Source organism: Balaenoptera physalus (assembly GCF_965194825.1).
Source record: "Balaenoptera physalus genome assembly, chromosome: 4".
Taxonomy (NCBI): domain Eukaryota; kingdom Metazoa; phylum Chordata; class Mammalia; order Artiodactyla; family Balaenopteridae; genus Balaenoptera; species Balaenoptera physalus.
In genome coordinates this window covers 80,867,401-80,881,666 of record NC_138891.1, presented here as the reverse complement: position 1 = coordinate 80,881,666, position 14,266 = coordinate 80,867,401, and the positions used below count along the sequence as shown (strand labels likewise).

General features: G+C 38.4%; 1 protein-coding gene across 3 annotated transcripts in view; it reads right to left on the bottom strand.

Moving 5' to 3' along the window:
- TMEM39A (transmembrane protein 39A) overlaps positions 1-14,266 on the bottom strand; it is a 29,386-nt gene continuing 15,120 nt past the window's right edge. Inside the window, exons 5-10 of one of the 3 annotated variants that reach the window (XM_082460059.1) lie at positions 12,627-12,781; positions 6,195-6,543; positions 6,046-6,090; positions 5,229-5,416; positions 3,114-3,234; positions 1-479 (exon numbers count right to left, since the gene is read on the bottom strand). In XM_082460059.1, coding sequence (XP_082316185.1) covers positions 246-479; positions 3,114-3,234; positions 5,229-5,416; positions 6,046-6,090; positions 6,195-6,543; positions 12,627-12,781 — 1,092 coding nt within the window. In that variant the 3' untranslated portion in view covers positions 1-245. Of the gene's footprint in view, positions 480-3,113; positions 3,235-4,105; positions 4,286-5,228; positions 5,417-6,045; positions 6,091-6,194; positions 6,544-12,626; positions 12,782-14,266 lie in introns of those variants that run through there. The other 2 variants (XM_082460060.1, XM_082460061.1) reach the window with 2 other exon arrangements.

Here is a 14,266-nt window from a genome sequence, read left to right as displayed (position 1 = left end):
AACAAATCAATCTCTTTACTGGAGAGGCACACCTCTCCTCTGTATATTATTCAAATATACTAACACATGAAAGATCACATCATCTTGTTTATGGATACATTTAATGTCCCTTGCCCTTCCCACCTTTCAAAACATAATAGTATACAAAATATAAAATATCTTAAATATTTATAAAAATCGCAAGAAAAAAATAGAACGTATGAAAATATTTTTATCTGAGTTCTCCCTCATTGTTGAGAGGCAGCTTAGTTTGCCTTGAGTTCATAATTATTGAGTGGATAGGAGTATGCCCTGCCTAATACTATTCTGTCCCGGAGGAGCTTAAATAAAACATAGTAGTTGCAGAAGAGGATGAGAGCCATGGAAAGTGTATGGTTCCACTTCTCCGACCGCAGCAAGGAATAGAGCTGGTAGAAGACAACACTGCCCTCAATAAGGATAAGCAGATTTAACAGCCTTAATGGACGATGAAACAGGAACTGTAAGGAAGTTAAAAAGCAAAATGTTATTTCATAGAAAAGACTGCAGTTATTCTCACATTTTTCTTCTAAAATCATTTCATATTTACAGGCCCCTATGTGCACCAACAAGCAGATCTGCTTATTGAATATCAATCAGGCTATTTCTTGCTATAGAGACCCAAACCCTTTCTTTTTTGCTCAAGGAATAATGAAATACATTTTATTTCAACGCCCCTGAGACATGAAAAGGGATTATATCCAAAAGAACTCTGCCTCAAAAATTTTTCCTAGATTTTATCTTAGGTATATATTTTATTTGAGATAACCAAAAGTATATTTATTTATCTAAGACAGGGGCTGGATAAAGGACCAAATGGGAAATATTTTAGACTCTCAAGTCAAGAGACAAAAATTGAGGATATTATATGTAGGTAACTCATAACCACTTAAAATGTAAGCGCTTAAAAATACAAAAATCAAAAAAAAAAATACAAAAATCATTGTTAGTTTGTGGGCTGGTCTAAGACATAAACACCTACACTAGACAAGTCTGCAGGGGGCAGTGGTAATATAAGTTGAAATATCAATACAGTAATTTCTTAATTTTTTTCTTAAACTGTTACCCACCATGCTGTCTCTTTTATTTTGTTCAGTTTTTCTGGATATTGAAAAGTAGGGTGAACAAAGACAGAACAATGAGGAAGGAAGGAAAAATTAGTCAGAATTAGAGTTTGGCTAAAAACAGACCTCACTGTTTTCATTCCCACCAAATTCTTCAGTCTAAGAGGCTAAATCCTGGTTGACTAATAAAAATGTATTATGAATAGGAAGATAGAGGTCAAAGATTGCAAACTGTGGTAATGGTAGTATATCAGATCTAAAAGAATAATTTAGACCACAGGACTCGAATCTGAGAATAAAACCAAATCATCATGACAGCTCTGAAAGGTAACTGGGCTCTCAGGATCCTTCTGCGGGAAAAAGAACATGTTTAACCTGCGTTTTATTACATGATCTCCAGTAATATCATGTATAAAATTGGTTCAGAATTAACATTCTAAAAAAAAAAAATTAGGCAATTTCAGATTCTGTGGCAATTATAACAATTAGAGTTAAATGTGCAGGCAAGCTATAAACTGAATGAGTAAAAATGTGAGGACAGCCAGAGCTACAGGTAACAGGCACATTTTAAGTGAGTGTTCTTAAACGGTGTGCCTAAGAATCATTTCCAAATACGCAAATGCTGCAAATTCCTGGGATCCTTCAGAGATTCTGACTCTAAGTGACCCAACCACCGCTTTGAGAAGCACTGATTTACTTTGGTCACGCAAAATCAGTAATAAGTTAATTTCCTTAATCTTTCTTCTATGGATTCCACCTGATTCTTCAGCTGTCCAACACTAGCAAGGAAAATACTTATATTTCAAGCAGAAAATTTTAATAAACTATCTAGTTACTGTAGGTTTCCAGGGGACTGCAAGAGCCAACGGATGTCCTTAATGGCCTGTGGAACTCAGCTGGCTGAATTAAATATTCTGTGTAGAAACCAAATGCTTATGTAGTTGTAACCTAAGTCCACTCCTTCATCTTAAGGCAATCCCACAGGAGTCTAGGAGATTATGGTATTTCCCTCATTCAAAGGCCTTTCACCTTGCCCCACCCTCCCCTACCATGTTATTTACAAGCATTCTGCCCTGATGCAAGTTTCCAGTATTTAATTAAAAGGCTCTTAGTTGCAAACACCCGCAGAACCAGAAAATCCAAGTTCCCTCATAAGAAACTGGGAGGGATGGAGGGAGGGATGGGAGGGAGAAAGGGATTCAAGTATCTAAAAAATAAATAAATAAATAAAATCTCCAATTCTTTTTCAGAATATGATCTCCATTCAAAGGCAATGCACTGCACTATGTACATTTTTACTAAAAACAGTTCCCTGCATGTACCTTCTTTTCCCCACTCCCATTAATCAGCTGGCCTTTCTCTTATAAGTAAATACATTTGCCTCCTAGAGCCAGAATTTCTGGAAAAGTGAAAGATCAAATAGAACATAACCCAAGGTGTAAATTCAAATGGAACAGAAGCTGGATTTAGTGGGTGTCTACTGCTTTTTCCTTTTAAACTTTTAAGCCTTTTTTCCTTTTAATCCAAGAGAAGGTAAAAGGCCACACACAGATCATGGCATTTGCCTGAGTTTCAAAGGGGAAGTCAAAGTATTTTAAGGAGATGATATATATGACAAATACCAAAAAATAAAACCATCACATTATTACTATATTAAATATTGCTTAAGGATACACAGATATATTATAGTAAGGACACCACTAAACCAAACTATTACAAATAAAAGTTGTAAGATGAAAAAATGGAAGTCTTAAATAATTGTGTACTTGTTTCAAGTAATACTAGACTCAACAAATTCCAATGTAACTAGAGAAACCAGTCAAGCTATTAAAGTTGAGATATAGGTATTTCACCTTCAATCTGCCTTTCAGAAGATATTTCCAAAGGACAGAGACCATTATAGTAGTAAAATAATTACCCTGTCTTAATTTCCTAGTATGTGCTACACACTGTGCTATATGCTTACACACAGAGCAACCTCCTAACACTTACTCCTAAGCTTATGTTTGAAAAGAAATAAGCGGTACTTGCATAAAAGCGGGCATGGGATACGTCTGAAGGCACCGCCACGTTGTAAGGCCCCATGGCTCTATATAAGCACCTGCTGTGTCGCACCAGCACCCCTTGAGGCCATATTGTATTTTCTGACCAACTAAGGGAGAAAGAAATGCAATGTTAGCCTATTGGCAATTACAGATAAGACAGTGTCTGGCAAGGCCAGCTATATTTCTATGGAAAGGATTAAGTATTCAAGGCTTCATCTGCCTGAATTCTGAAAATACAGTAATTCCATGGTCAAACTGGAAGCAGTCAAAAAGGATTTATTATAACTTCATTGCTATATAGTAGAGAGAAACTGCAAAGTTAACTCAGTGTCGAAGGACTTAAGAGGCTTAGGAGAACAAGCAGAAATAAATGTGTAAGGAAGGCATCTATGAGCCAGAAAATCCGGTGTAAGCAGGTGGACTGTCACCTCAATCCCAAGTGAGCAGAGCTTATTGGTGGAAATGCTAGAGGGAACAAACAAGAAGAGAGAGTGGATGGTAATAGGAGTAGTGGAGAAATTCACACATTATCAAACTAGCACGACATTTACTGCAGAATTACATCCCAAAAAGCTACAGAAAATCTATTCATTTATCACACACTTCAAATGCTTCATATATGTGAGAAGCTATACAGAAGAACACAGAGACACACAAGGTACCGACACACAGACTTTTCTTTTTACCACTTTCTTGGGTTTTTTTTTATAGAGGTTTCTCTAGGAAAAAGAAGTTATGGAAGAAGCTTCATTCTTTCCAGCACCAATGTAATGGAGTTGGGGTGGGGATGGGGATCTTCAGGTTAAGCTTTTTTTTAAAAAATCTAAGTTAATTCATCTCTTCCTGATTTTGGAAAGGTTAGTTTCCTAGGGTAAGAACTGGGACAGCATTTTAAATATGTTAAAGAAAAAAAAAATTCTAGCACCCTGAAGCTTTCCCAGTTCAGAAAATGTTCCGTCGGCCTTGCTCACACTTACCAGCATTAAAGTGATGATACACCTCATGGCCATGTGCCATCAGGAGCCTGAAGATGTACAGTACTAGTACTGTGGATTGTATTTTCAATTTTTATTGAAATTTGTCCTTTGCCCACAGTCGGGTTTCTTTTCAGCCTGGCCCAATCTCTTTCAGTTCCTGGGCTTGAAGGCCTGTGCTAATCTGTATCAGACATCAAGGCAAATAATTGAAGGGAGCACTCTGAGGGGGAGGGGGAAGGGAATGTCACCTCAATCTGTCCCACTTAATTAGGAAAGAATTTCTAGGTGACGAAATTTGTGAAATGTTCAAATTATAAAAGGAAGATGAAGATGGTCCAGGTCTGAGAGAGAGGCATGATGAAAGGCTCAGAAGCAAGTGAATAAAAGGGTTCTAAAGTCAGTCATTCTGGACCACAGGGACCATGCAGAGAAATGACTAATAGGGGGACACAATGAGACAATGAGAGGAATACTCAGAAAGAACTCACTTAGGGACAGTTTTCACTTAAATTTAGGAAAAGCAGGGCAACATTCATTAGTGAGTTTAGCAAGAAAAGAAAAACACAAAGATGCAGGCTAAAACAACGACAACAAAACAAACAAAAAACCCAAAAAGCAAAAATAAATACATTAATTAAAATGCGGGCTAGGAAAATCACTAGAACAAATTTATATTTATTAGAAAGAAAAGATGAGAGAAGCAAATTCCAGCTGCCTAAGTATAAGACAATTAGCTTGCAGCTACTCAGCTGTGGCAATGAAGATGAGAAGATGAATCTCACAGTCGTCTAAAGAAAATTAAAAATATGTCATGACTCTTTGAATTTGGGCAAAGGGTTAGGACTGAAAGAAAACTCCAAGATTATAGCTTGGGAAATAAATTACACATTCTAGAGTGACTGGGGAGTTGAAAGGTAGGAGGCATTTAAGGAGGGACTGGGGATGGTGGTGGCGATGAGTTAATGTCCCCTGCGTTCAGTTTAGAGGGATGATAAGCACCCACGTAGACAAAAACTAAAAATTAAGTGTTCAAAGCCAAGAACAAGAATGACATACAAAGCAAATAAACATGATCAGCAGCATGTAAAAAGGTGTTAAATGGTTTTATCCTCTAACCTACTTACATGTGCTGTGGAGCATTGCTGTAGGACCCATGTTCAAGCTTCTGCCACTTGCCCAGGTGAGCAGCTGATTTATGTAGCAAATCACAGTATTTGGATGGCAGCAGTTGTGTGGTGAGCATGACAAAAGCATTGATCCACACCATAATGAGGTGCTCACATGACCAGCGCATGTCATAGTACTGGGTACTCTGGAAGAGATCAGAAGAGAGAGAAATGACCCATGTACTGGTGAGCAAGAAGGCAGGGATGGGTGCGTGTACACACGCCCTGCAGACAAATGCCACTCTGAGTCACACATGCATTTGTTGTCCTCCTGTCTGTGCAGAAAGTTCAAGAGCAGAGTCCTCCAAAATCCTTCAACCTGACTTTCTGGCTGTATGAGTTAGGGTAGGGAGGGAGAGGCAATTATACTTTAAGTGCTTCCTTTCTAGAAGTGAATGATCTCTGTGAATGACCACTCCAGCTGCAGATATGCTTCTCAATGGGTGAAGGAAGGGCACTAAAATGACCCAAAAGATTTTGGGCCCAAGTGACATCCAGACCATTTTTCTTTTCTACTAAAGTAAAGTTTAAAGGTTAGATTAAATTCAAGGAAACTCCTGATAACCATGTTAAGATCAACCACGGTAGGCTGAATTTTACTGAAACCTCAGTCCTCTTAAGCTACCACATACGGATTCTAAGTACAAGTTTATTCTCCCCAGAAACTGGGGGGAAAAAAAAAAATCTTAAAAAAAAAAATAAGAAAGAAAAGCAAAGAAAAAAAGAGGGGACCACCACGGGTGCATCACAGATATGGAAATATCTATCCACCAACCAGGTATTGGTGCACTCCAGATGCAGCCGAACTCCACCATCCAGGCTGCCAAAGGGGAGACAGAGAAAAGGGGGATTAAATAAGAAATACCCAGTTTATGTCATTCACACACAAATCCAGGAAGCACATAAAAGCAAGTAACCACCTACCTTCACAAAACACAGGGGGAGAAATGCAACATAGTAGGCACTGAAGAGAGAGTTGAAGAGAACTTCCTTGATTCTGTGGTTGAAATCTGCTTTCAGACATTCTACTTCATTGCGAATGAGGTCTGGAGACAGGGGGCAGCTGTGGCTGGGGATGGGTGTGGCATTATTAAACTGTTCTTTTAGAGACTCCAGCAATAAGGAGAGGAAGTCTTTGGACTTGGCCAAGCCACCCACAGTCGAGGTACCTTCCTCTACCGCCTGGTGCTGAACCATGTAGTTATAGTCTGCAAGAAGAAGATGAGCTCTACTATCTTGGTGGAAACAGCAGAGAGGAACATAAACACCAAACCTGCAGAAAAAAGGGAGTATGAAAATGAGACCACAGAAGCCACCTAAGATCAGATCATATAACTGTGTTAGTAAAATAGTCATGATTCATCAGAGTGAACGTAGTATAATGGGGACTTTGCTGACGGTAAATTCATTATCTGGGAAGCTCTTTAATTTCTTCCCACAAAGGCAATATATATTCACTGTAGAACAGGAAACTACAAAAAATCATGACAAGAGAAATTACCCGGAAATAATCATTTTTATAATTTTTACAGTTGGGTGCACAGACTTTATACTTTTTCTTTTATATGTTTAGCCTCATACAGTATAAACTGTTTTGTATACTGCTGTTTTAACTTTGGGTGTGTGATTATGTAGCATGTATATGTTGAGCTTTTTCTCATGTCGTTAAATATTTTTCTGCAACAATTCTAAAAGGTACTATAGTATTCTCATGTAGCTATACCATAACTTACTTATTTCTCTCTTGTTAGAAACTCAGCCTGTTTCTTACTTTCCACTACCATAAATACCATTGGGATAAGTAACTTCCCACACAGATTTTTGTGTACATCTGGTATTTTTTGAATGGCTTGCCCTTCAAGTTTCCTCTTCTTAGTGAGGGGGCTCCCCTGTGCACCACCCCCCACCACATCACCCACCATACTCCCACAGGCACTCCTAGTTCCTCTTGCCTGGTTATTTTTCTCCACTGATCTTACCACTCCATATATTTTACATGTTTTTTATTTTGGGTTTTTTCCCTTTGGTCTATCCTCCCCTCACTACAATGTAAGCTCCAAGAACCAGAGATTTTAGTCTGCTTATTAGTTCACTGCTATATCCTTGATGCTTAGAATAGTGGCTGAAACATACTAGGCACTAAATAAACACTTGAAGGATTAATGAAAACAATTCTAAAAGTACAATAAATAAATTTTTACAGGTAAAATTACTTGGCTAAAGGACTGAAAATTTGTGAGACTTTTCATAACTTCTTATAGTTGCTCCAGCTTTGGTTCCTTAAAAAAATTTTAAACACTTCCCCAAGTCCTCATTAAGTAACTTCCACATTGTAACGTAGGTATGTATAGGTATATGTTGTATTGGGTTAGGCAGAAAGTTCGTTCGCATTTTTCTGTGCCATCTTGTGAAAAACCAGAATGAACTTTTGGGCCAACCCAATAAATAAAATGGTCATTTCATTGACATAAATTTAGATATTAAAAATAGCAAATACCCCTCCCCCCCCAAAAAAAAAAAGCAAATAAAAAGACATCTTATTTAGTTATAAATTTTATTTTAAAAAAATTAACAAACGTCACTTGTTCATAGTTCTCTATAGAGGGAGAAAGGATGAGCTTCTTGCTAAGTTAAGAGGATGGTTAGCAGTAGCTCTGGGATCCACTGTGAATGTGCCCTGGAGTAGTAGGATGGGAGGGGGTAAATGCAGAAGTATCATGCTAGGATCATAAGCTTGAAATGAGCTTGCCACTCTGTCAATTTCATGTGACCATGTCCAGGCTAGCCTGCCAGAGCATGAGAGACTCATGGAGCAGAGTTTAGCTGTCCTAGTTGCCTAAACTGACAGCCGGTCAATCTCACATATGTGACTGAACCCAGCTAAGATCAGGAGAGCCTCCTGACTTCCAGCTGATCCCAACATATACACAGTAAATACATAGTGTGGTACGCTACCATGGCTCTGTGGATGTTCGTTACAGCATCATATGTCAACAGATAACTGATACAGGGTAACATCAAAGGCTTAGAGCATGGAGAGCTTTGTAAGGTAAAGAAAATGATTCATGAATTTTAGAGGGTTAGTAAATATTTAGACATAAAATTTGTTTAAATTACATGCTTATTTCATTGTTTTATAGGGGTGTGGAGAGCCTCCAAGAATAAGAAAGCTTATTTACATATCTAAAAAAATGAAAATGTTTGCTAGCCATTTGATGATGGTAATCCTCTTCAGTCTGGCCAAAATATTCCTCAATATATCCATAATAAGCCTTTCAAGTTAGATAGGGTTAACCTTCTAAATGATTCAACCAGCTATTGTTGATAAATAGAATAACTAAATCATTTGTTTCCAACTCAAACAGCTGAAATATTAATCTAGAAATACAGAAACAACTGATGTAAAATATACACCTTATAAGAAATCTGAATCATGAAAAATAATGTTTATAACAAAGAAAATTCACTCTGTATGAATTGAGTTGATGGGTGTCTTAAGTAATTGTTTAAGGAATTTAATTAGAAACAGAGTACAACCAATAGAAAGACTCTTCCTGCCATCCTTGGCCACACAATCTCTGAGTATGCCTTTATTTTATACTGTCGCTACCCATATAAATTCATGCTTACACTGCAGCACCATAAACAGTATAGAGCAATGGTTCTCAAACTTGAGCTAGCATCAGAATCATCTAGCAGGCTTGTTAAAAGACAAATCCTGAGCCATACTTCCTAGAGTTTCTGCTTCAGTTTGGGGTAGATTCTGAGAATTTCTATTTCTAACAAATTTCCAGGAGGTGCTGATGCTGCTGTTCTGGGAACCACATTTTCAGAACTACTGAATTTAGAGTAGTGGTTAAGACAAGGGCTCTGAATCAAAAAGACCTGAGTCTTTCTCATTAATTGTCTAACCATGGGAAAATTTTTTAACCACTTAATCAGTCTTTACCTATGGCAAAGATTGCTAATTGTCTGCCAATAGCTACTGTTCTCCTGTTTCTTCCATAGCAACAGAATTTTTTTTGTGTGTGAATAGCAGAAACATTTATTCCACCCAGCAAAGTCACTGAAGAAAAGTGAAGTTCCAACACATTTCTTTTGTCTTCTCAGTTATAAATAAAAGAACATGGGCTTCCCTGGTGGTGAGTGGTTGAGAATCTGCCTGCCAATGCAGGGGACACGGGTTCGAGCCCTGGTCTGGGAAGATCCCACATGCCGCGGAGCAGCTAGGCCCATGAGCCACAACTACTGAGCCTGTGCGTCTAGAGCCTGTGCTCCGCAACAAGAGAGGCCGCGATAGTGAGAGGCCCGCGCACCACGATGAAGAGTGGTCCCCGCTTGCCGCTACTGGAGAAAGCCCTAGCACAGAAACGAAGACCCAACACAGCCAAAAATTAAATAAATAAATAAATAAATAAATTTTAAAAGAACAGGCATTTTATCAAAGAAGACATACACCTGGCAAATGAACACAATAAAAATGTTCAACAATATGAATCATTAGGGAAATGCAATCGGACTATAGTGAGATACCTCTACACACTTTAAAACAGGCAATATTTTTACTACTGACCATACCAATCAAATACTGGTGAGGACTACAGGGGAACTGGAATGCTTCCATACTGTTGACGGGAATGCATAAGGTAACCGTTATTCATTTTAGAATATGAAGCCATATATTCATATGAAGACTTTTATGCACATGTTCATAGTTAGTTTATCTGTGGTGGCCAAACTGGAAACAAACCACAAAACCCCTTCTGTTATTTTTCAGGAAGAAAATGAACTACTCACACCTGCAACTTAGATGATTCTCAAAATAATTATGCATCATGAAAGAAAAAGACAAATACAAAAGTAAACATTAAGATGCCAATGATATTAACAGTCTAGAAAACACTAATTGAGTGGGAAAAAAAGTGAATCAACTGTAGTTGCCTGGGAGTCCTGGGAGACACGTCAGAAGGTAGACATTGGTGTTGTATGTTTGTTATTATGATGATGGATCCGTGGCTTTACAAGTATTAAAACCTACCAAGCTGTACATTTTAGTTACGTTCATTTCAATGCATACCAACTATACAGCTCAATTAAGTTTTAATAGAAATTGGCTTCACATAAAAATCTGAATCTCTTTTCTGAATCTCCTTTTCAGTAGAACTCTGCCAACCATAGGTTAACTCCATCACCTCTCCTTGTACATGGGAGGGATTCTGTTGCAGTAGCAATGAAGACTGGTGAGCAGTGAAAGGTGTTTCCACTTGAGTTATCCAGGAACTCTGCCTGGGTCCTAAAAATCACATGCCTGGACTACACGACTTCCACTCTCATGCAGCTCCAAAATCACTGGTGGTTCTCACAACTGTCCTCATCTCAGGGTGACCTCTGAACCCACCAAAAATTCTGACATCCAGGACTCAACATTAGTCCCACAGAGCCCTGCAGCCTACCCTGGGAGGCCTTGGACAACAATGCAAATTAGACCACAACTGGAGTGAACACTATTCTCTGCCATGATACTATCCCCACTGAGGTATACAAAGTTTGCAACACTCACAAAACCTGTTCCTCTTCATCCGGACAGTCCACTATGGCTCTCAACATCAGTCCAACAGTGAGCAAACACCAAGATGAAAGCGGGCTTAAATAATAGTCTTTATTATGGCATAGAGCAGAGCAAACTGAGGCAGATAGTTTCCAAAAAGGGTGACCTGGAGCTAGAAAAATCCATCCCGAGCATGACATGAGACAATGCCACCAAAGAAGGTGTAAACCTCTGTGAGCCACCAGCAGAACCCAGCCTGGATCTCCATGGTCAAAGGTGGTTAGGTCCTGTCTTAGCCAGCTGATGGAAGAGAATGACAACACCTAAGTGCTCGGCCTATTAATGCTTCACTCCACGGGATAGGAGAGCACAAAGGTCTACCTACCCTGACCACAGTGAGGTGACTAATGCCCAGTATGGGGATCATAGCAACAGAATTTTTAGTTGAGATACAGCTGCCCTGCTAAAGACTTAATTTTCCAGCCTCCCTTACAATCTATCCTGCTAGGGAGGGTGGAGCAAAAAGATAGCAGAAGCTTGAGTTCTGACACCACGGAGCTATCACAACTATCCGAGATAGCTTAAATACACACTGTGCAGGAGAGAGGAATGAGCTTCTAACTTTTTAAAGCCACAAGCATTTTGGATCTGTTATAGCAGACTAAATATACTACCTCTTGGGTCACTGTGATGATTTCATGAGGTGATGTTTATAAGCACCACCTAGCCCGACACTTAACACTTAATAAGAGCTTAATAAATGATAGCTATCTGTTAACATCTAACAAAGAAGGTTTTAGCCAAATGTAAACAAGTTAAAACTATGCAAAATAGTTTGATAAGCTAATATGTACAATAATATACCACTATACAACCATCAGAACGGCTAAAATTTTAAAAATGGAAAACATCAAATGCTGGCAAAAATGTGTAGCAACCAGACTCTTATAGAATTGCTGAAAGAAGAAAATGGTATCACTTCTTTGGGAAAAAGTCTGGTAGATTCTTATAAAACTAAACATACTCCTACCTTGTGGCCTAGCAGTGCCACTCCTACGTATTTCTTCCAAGAGAATGAAAAGGTATCTTTGCAAAAAAAGACTTGTATAAGAATGTACATAACAGTTTCTTTGTAATAGTAGTCAAAAACTGGAAACAACCCAGGCGTCCAACAATAGGAGAATAAACAAATTGTGGTATATTCATACCATGAAATATTACTGATACATGCAACCACACAGACAAATCTCAAAGACAACATGCTGAGTCAAAGACAGCTTGAAAGTGTATACATACTGTACAGTTCCATTTATATGAAATTCTAGAATTGGCAAACTAATCTATGGTGGGAAAAAAATCAAAACGCTGTTGCCTCTGGGAGACAGGGTGGTTGGGTTTGACTGGAAAGGGACATGAAAGAACTTCTGGAGTGATGGTGACGTTCCATACTGGGATGAGGTTTTGAGTTACACAGATATATGCATTTATCGAAACTCAGCACATGTACACAAGACTTGTGAATTTTATTGTATATGAATTTTATTTGGTGGACAGAGCTAATGAAAATATTCTTCATTGGTAGGAGAGCCATACCTCTTGGGGATAATCTTAGTTTATGTCTACTGTCCCAGCTGTATCCCAGTTTAGAAAATAAATTATATGGTCACTCTAACCACTGATTTTTCCAATTTTCTGAACTCCTGCTTTATATTGAAGAATTTCATTTCCCTCCCTTTAATACCATCACTTGCATGACCCAAATAATTTCTTAAGACTTACTAATAAAATAGTAAAACTGGAGTACTCACGGGTAGCCAAGGAAAAGGAGATTGAGGACTGAATGGCTTCGGAAGAGATTGACCAGGGTCCAACAAAGTACCCATCCACACAAAGTAAGTAGCACCAAGCGAGCTGATATGAGAACCATGTAGTGAATCATTGATGCTGCACCTGCCTTAGTGGCCTGTAAGTTTGGAAGCACCAAAAAGAAAAGCTTATAAGTGAGTTTATTCAAAAGCAATGTGACTCAAGTAAGGACTTAGTAGATTTAGTGGAAGGTAAACTGTGGGAAAAAAAAAAAAAAAGGAAGGAAGGAAGGAAGTAAAACTGCCCATCCCACCTTATCTTCCTCATTCTTGAAGATTCGATCTCTCCAGGGACAGTTAGCTGTTTCCTCCTTGAATTCCCATAGTCCCTCACAAGACCTCCTTTAAGTTCTTATGATATCGTCTAATTTATTTACACTGGGGCTTCTCAAAGTATGTTCCATGAACCACACTCATCAGAATTACTGGGGCTGCTTACTGAACATGCAAATTCCTACTGACTTTCATCACCAGATATAGGGAACAAAAATCACAAGTCAAGGAACCTGTACTTTAACAAACCAACAAGTGATTTTTATATACATAAAGATAGTGAGCCACTAATTTATCTGACTCCGGACTAGACTGCAATGGCCTCAACAGCAGCAACAGTGTTTCTATTTTTCCTTGAATCCTCCTCCCAATCTGTCTGCTGAATTAATGTTTAATAAATTACTGAAACTTCAAAAAATAATCAGATCTTCTTTGACAAATCCTTATATAAATAAATGTTTCTTTTTTGACTTTTGCAAATATGAAAATAATGCATGATCATTACTTCTAGTTCTTTACATCACAGCTGTTCAAATATTCTTCTTTAATCCCAGATCTTTAAAACTGATTAAATATAGTAAGAAAACATACTTGTCTAAACATGAAGCTCTGCATCGTCATTTTCTTTCAAACTGAACTAGGAAGGAATGAGTGAAATGCAGGGGAAAATGACAGATTCTTATAACCTCTAAAACAGCAGTGTCAGAACTCAGAAAAACAATTTTCTGGAGTCAACAGCACATGGGCAAGGAGAAGGAGTTTTTCAGGTCCCTCCTATATATCCATTTCTTAGTTCACCCAACATACTACATAGCATATATAATATATACACAATATATACTATTTGTGTAGTTACTTATAAATGCAAAGAAGCAGCTGAATTAATACTACGGCCTGGGCCTTAAACTGTAGAGCAGGCTCAAGCTGTTCTCAGCCCAGCAGGACAAACAGTTGCATATCACTCCCCTGATACATACCTCATGCCAATGTACTTCATGTGCCAAAGTCAAGGGAAGGCATTTAAGCCACTGGAATTACTCCATTGCCTCCATTCTCAAATGTTTAGGATTAGTAATAAATTTAAGTTTAATATTTGTGTTTCTTGGTTGGGCAGCCTCATAAAGACATCATAAGGACCTCAAAAAGAGGTCTTACTTGTCTTGGTTGCCACTGTATCCCCAGGACCTCGTGTAGTATCTGTCACATATAGGTAGCACAGTGGTTAAGAGCTTGGGGTTTGGAATGAGGCAAAAATGATGAATACATTCAAGCTCTGCTGCCCTGGTGACACTGGGATGAGTGTGACGAGG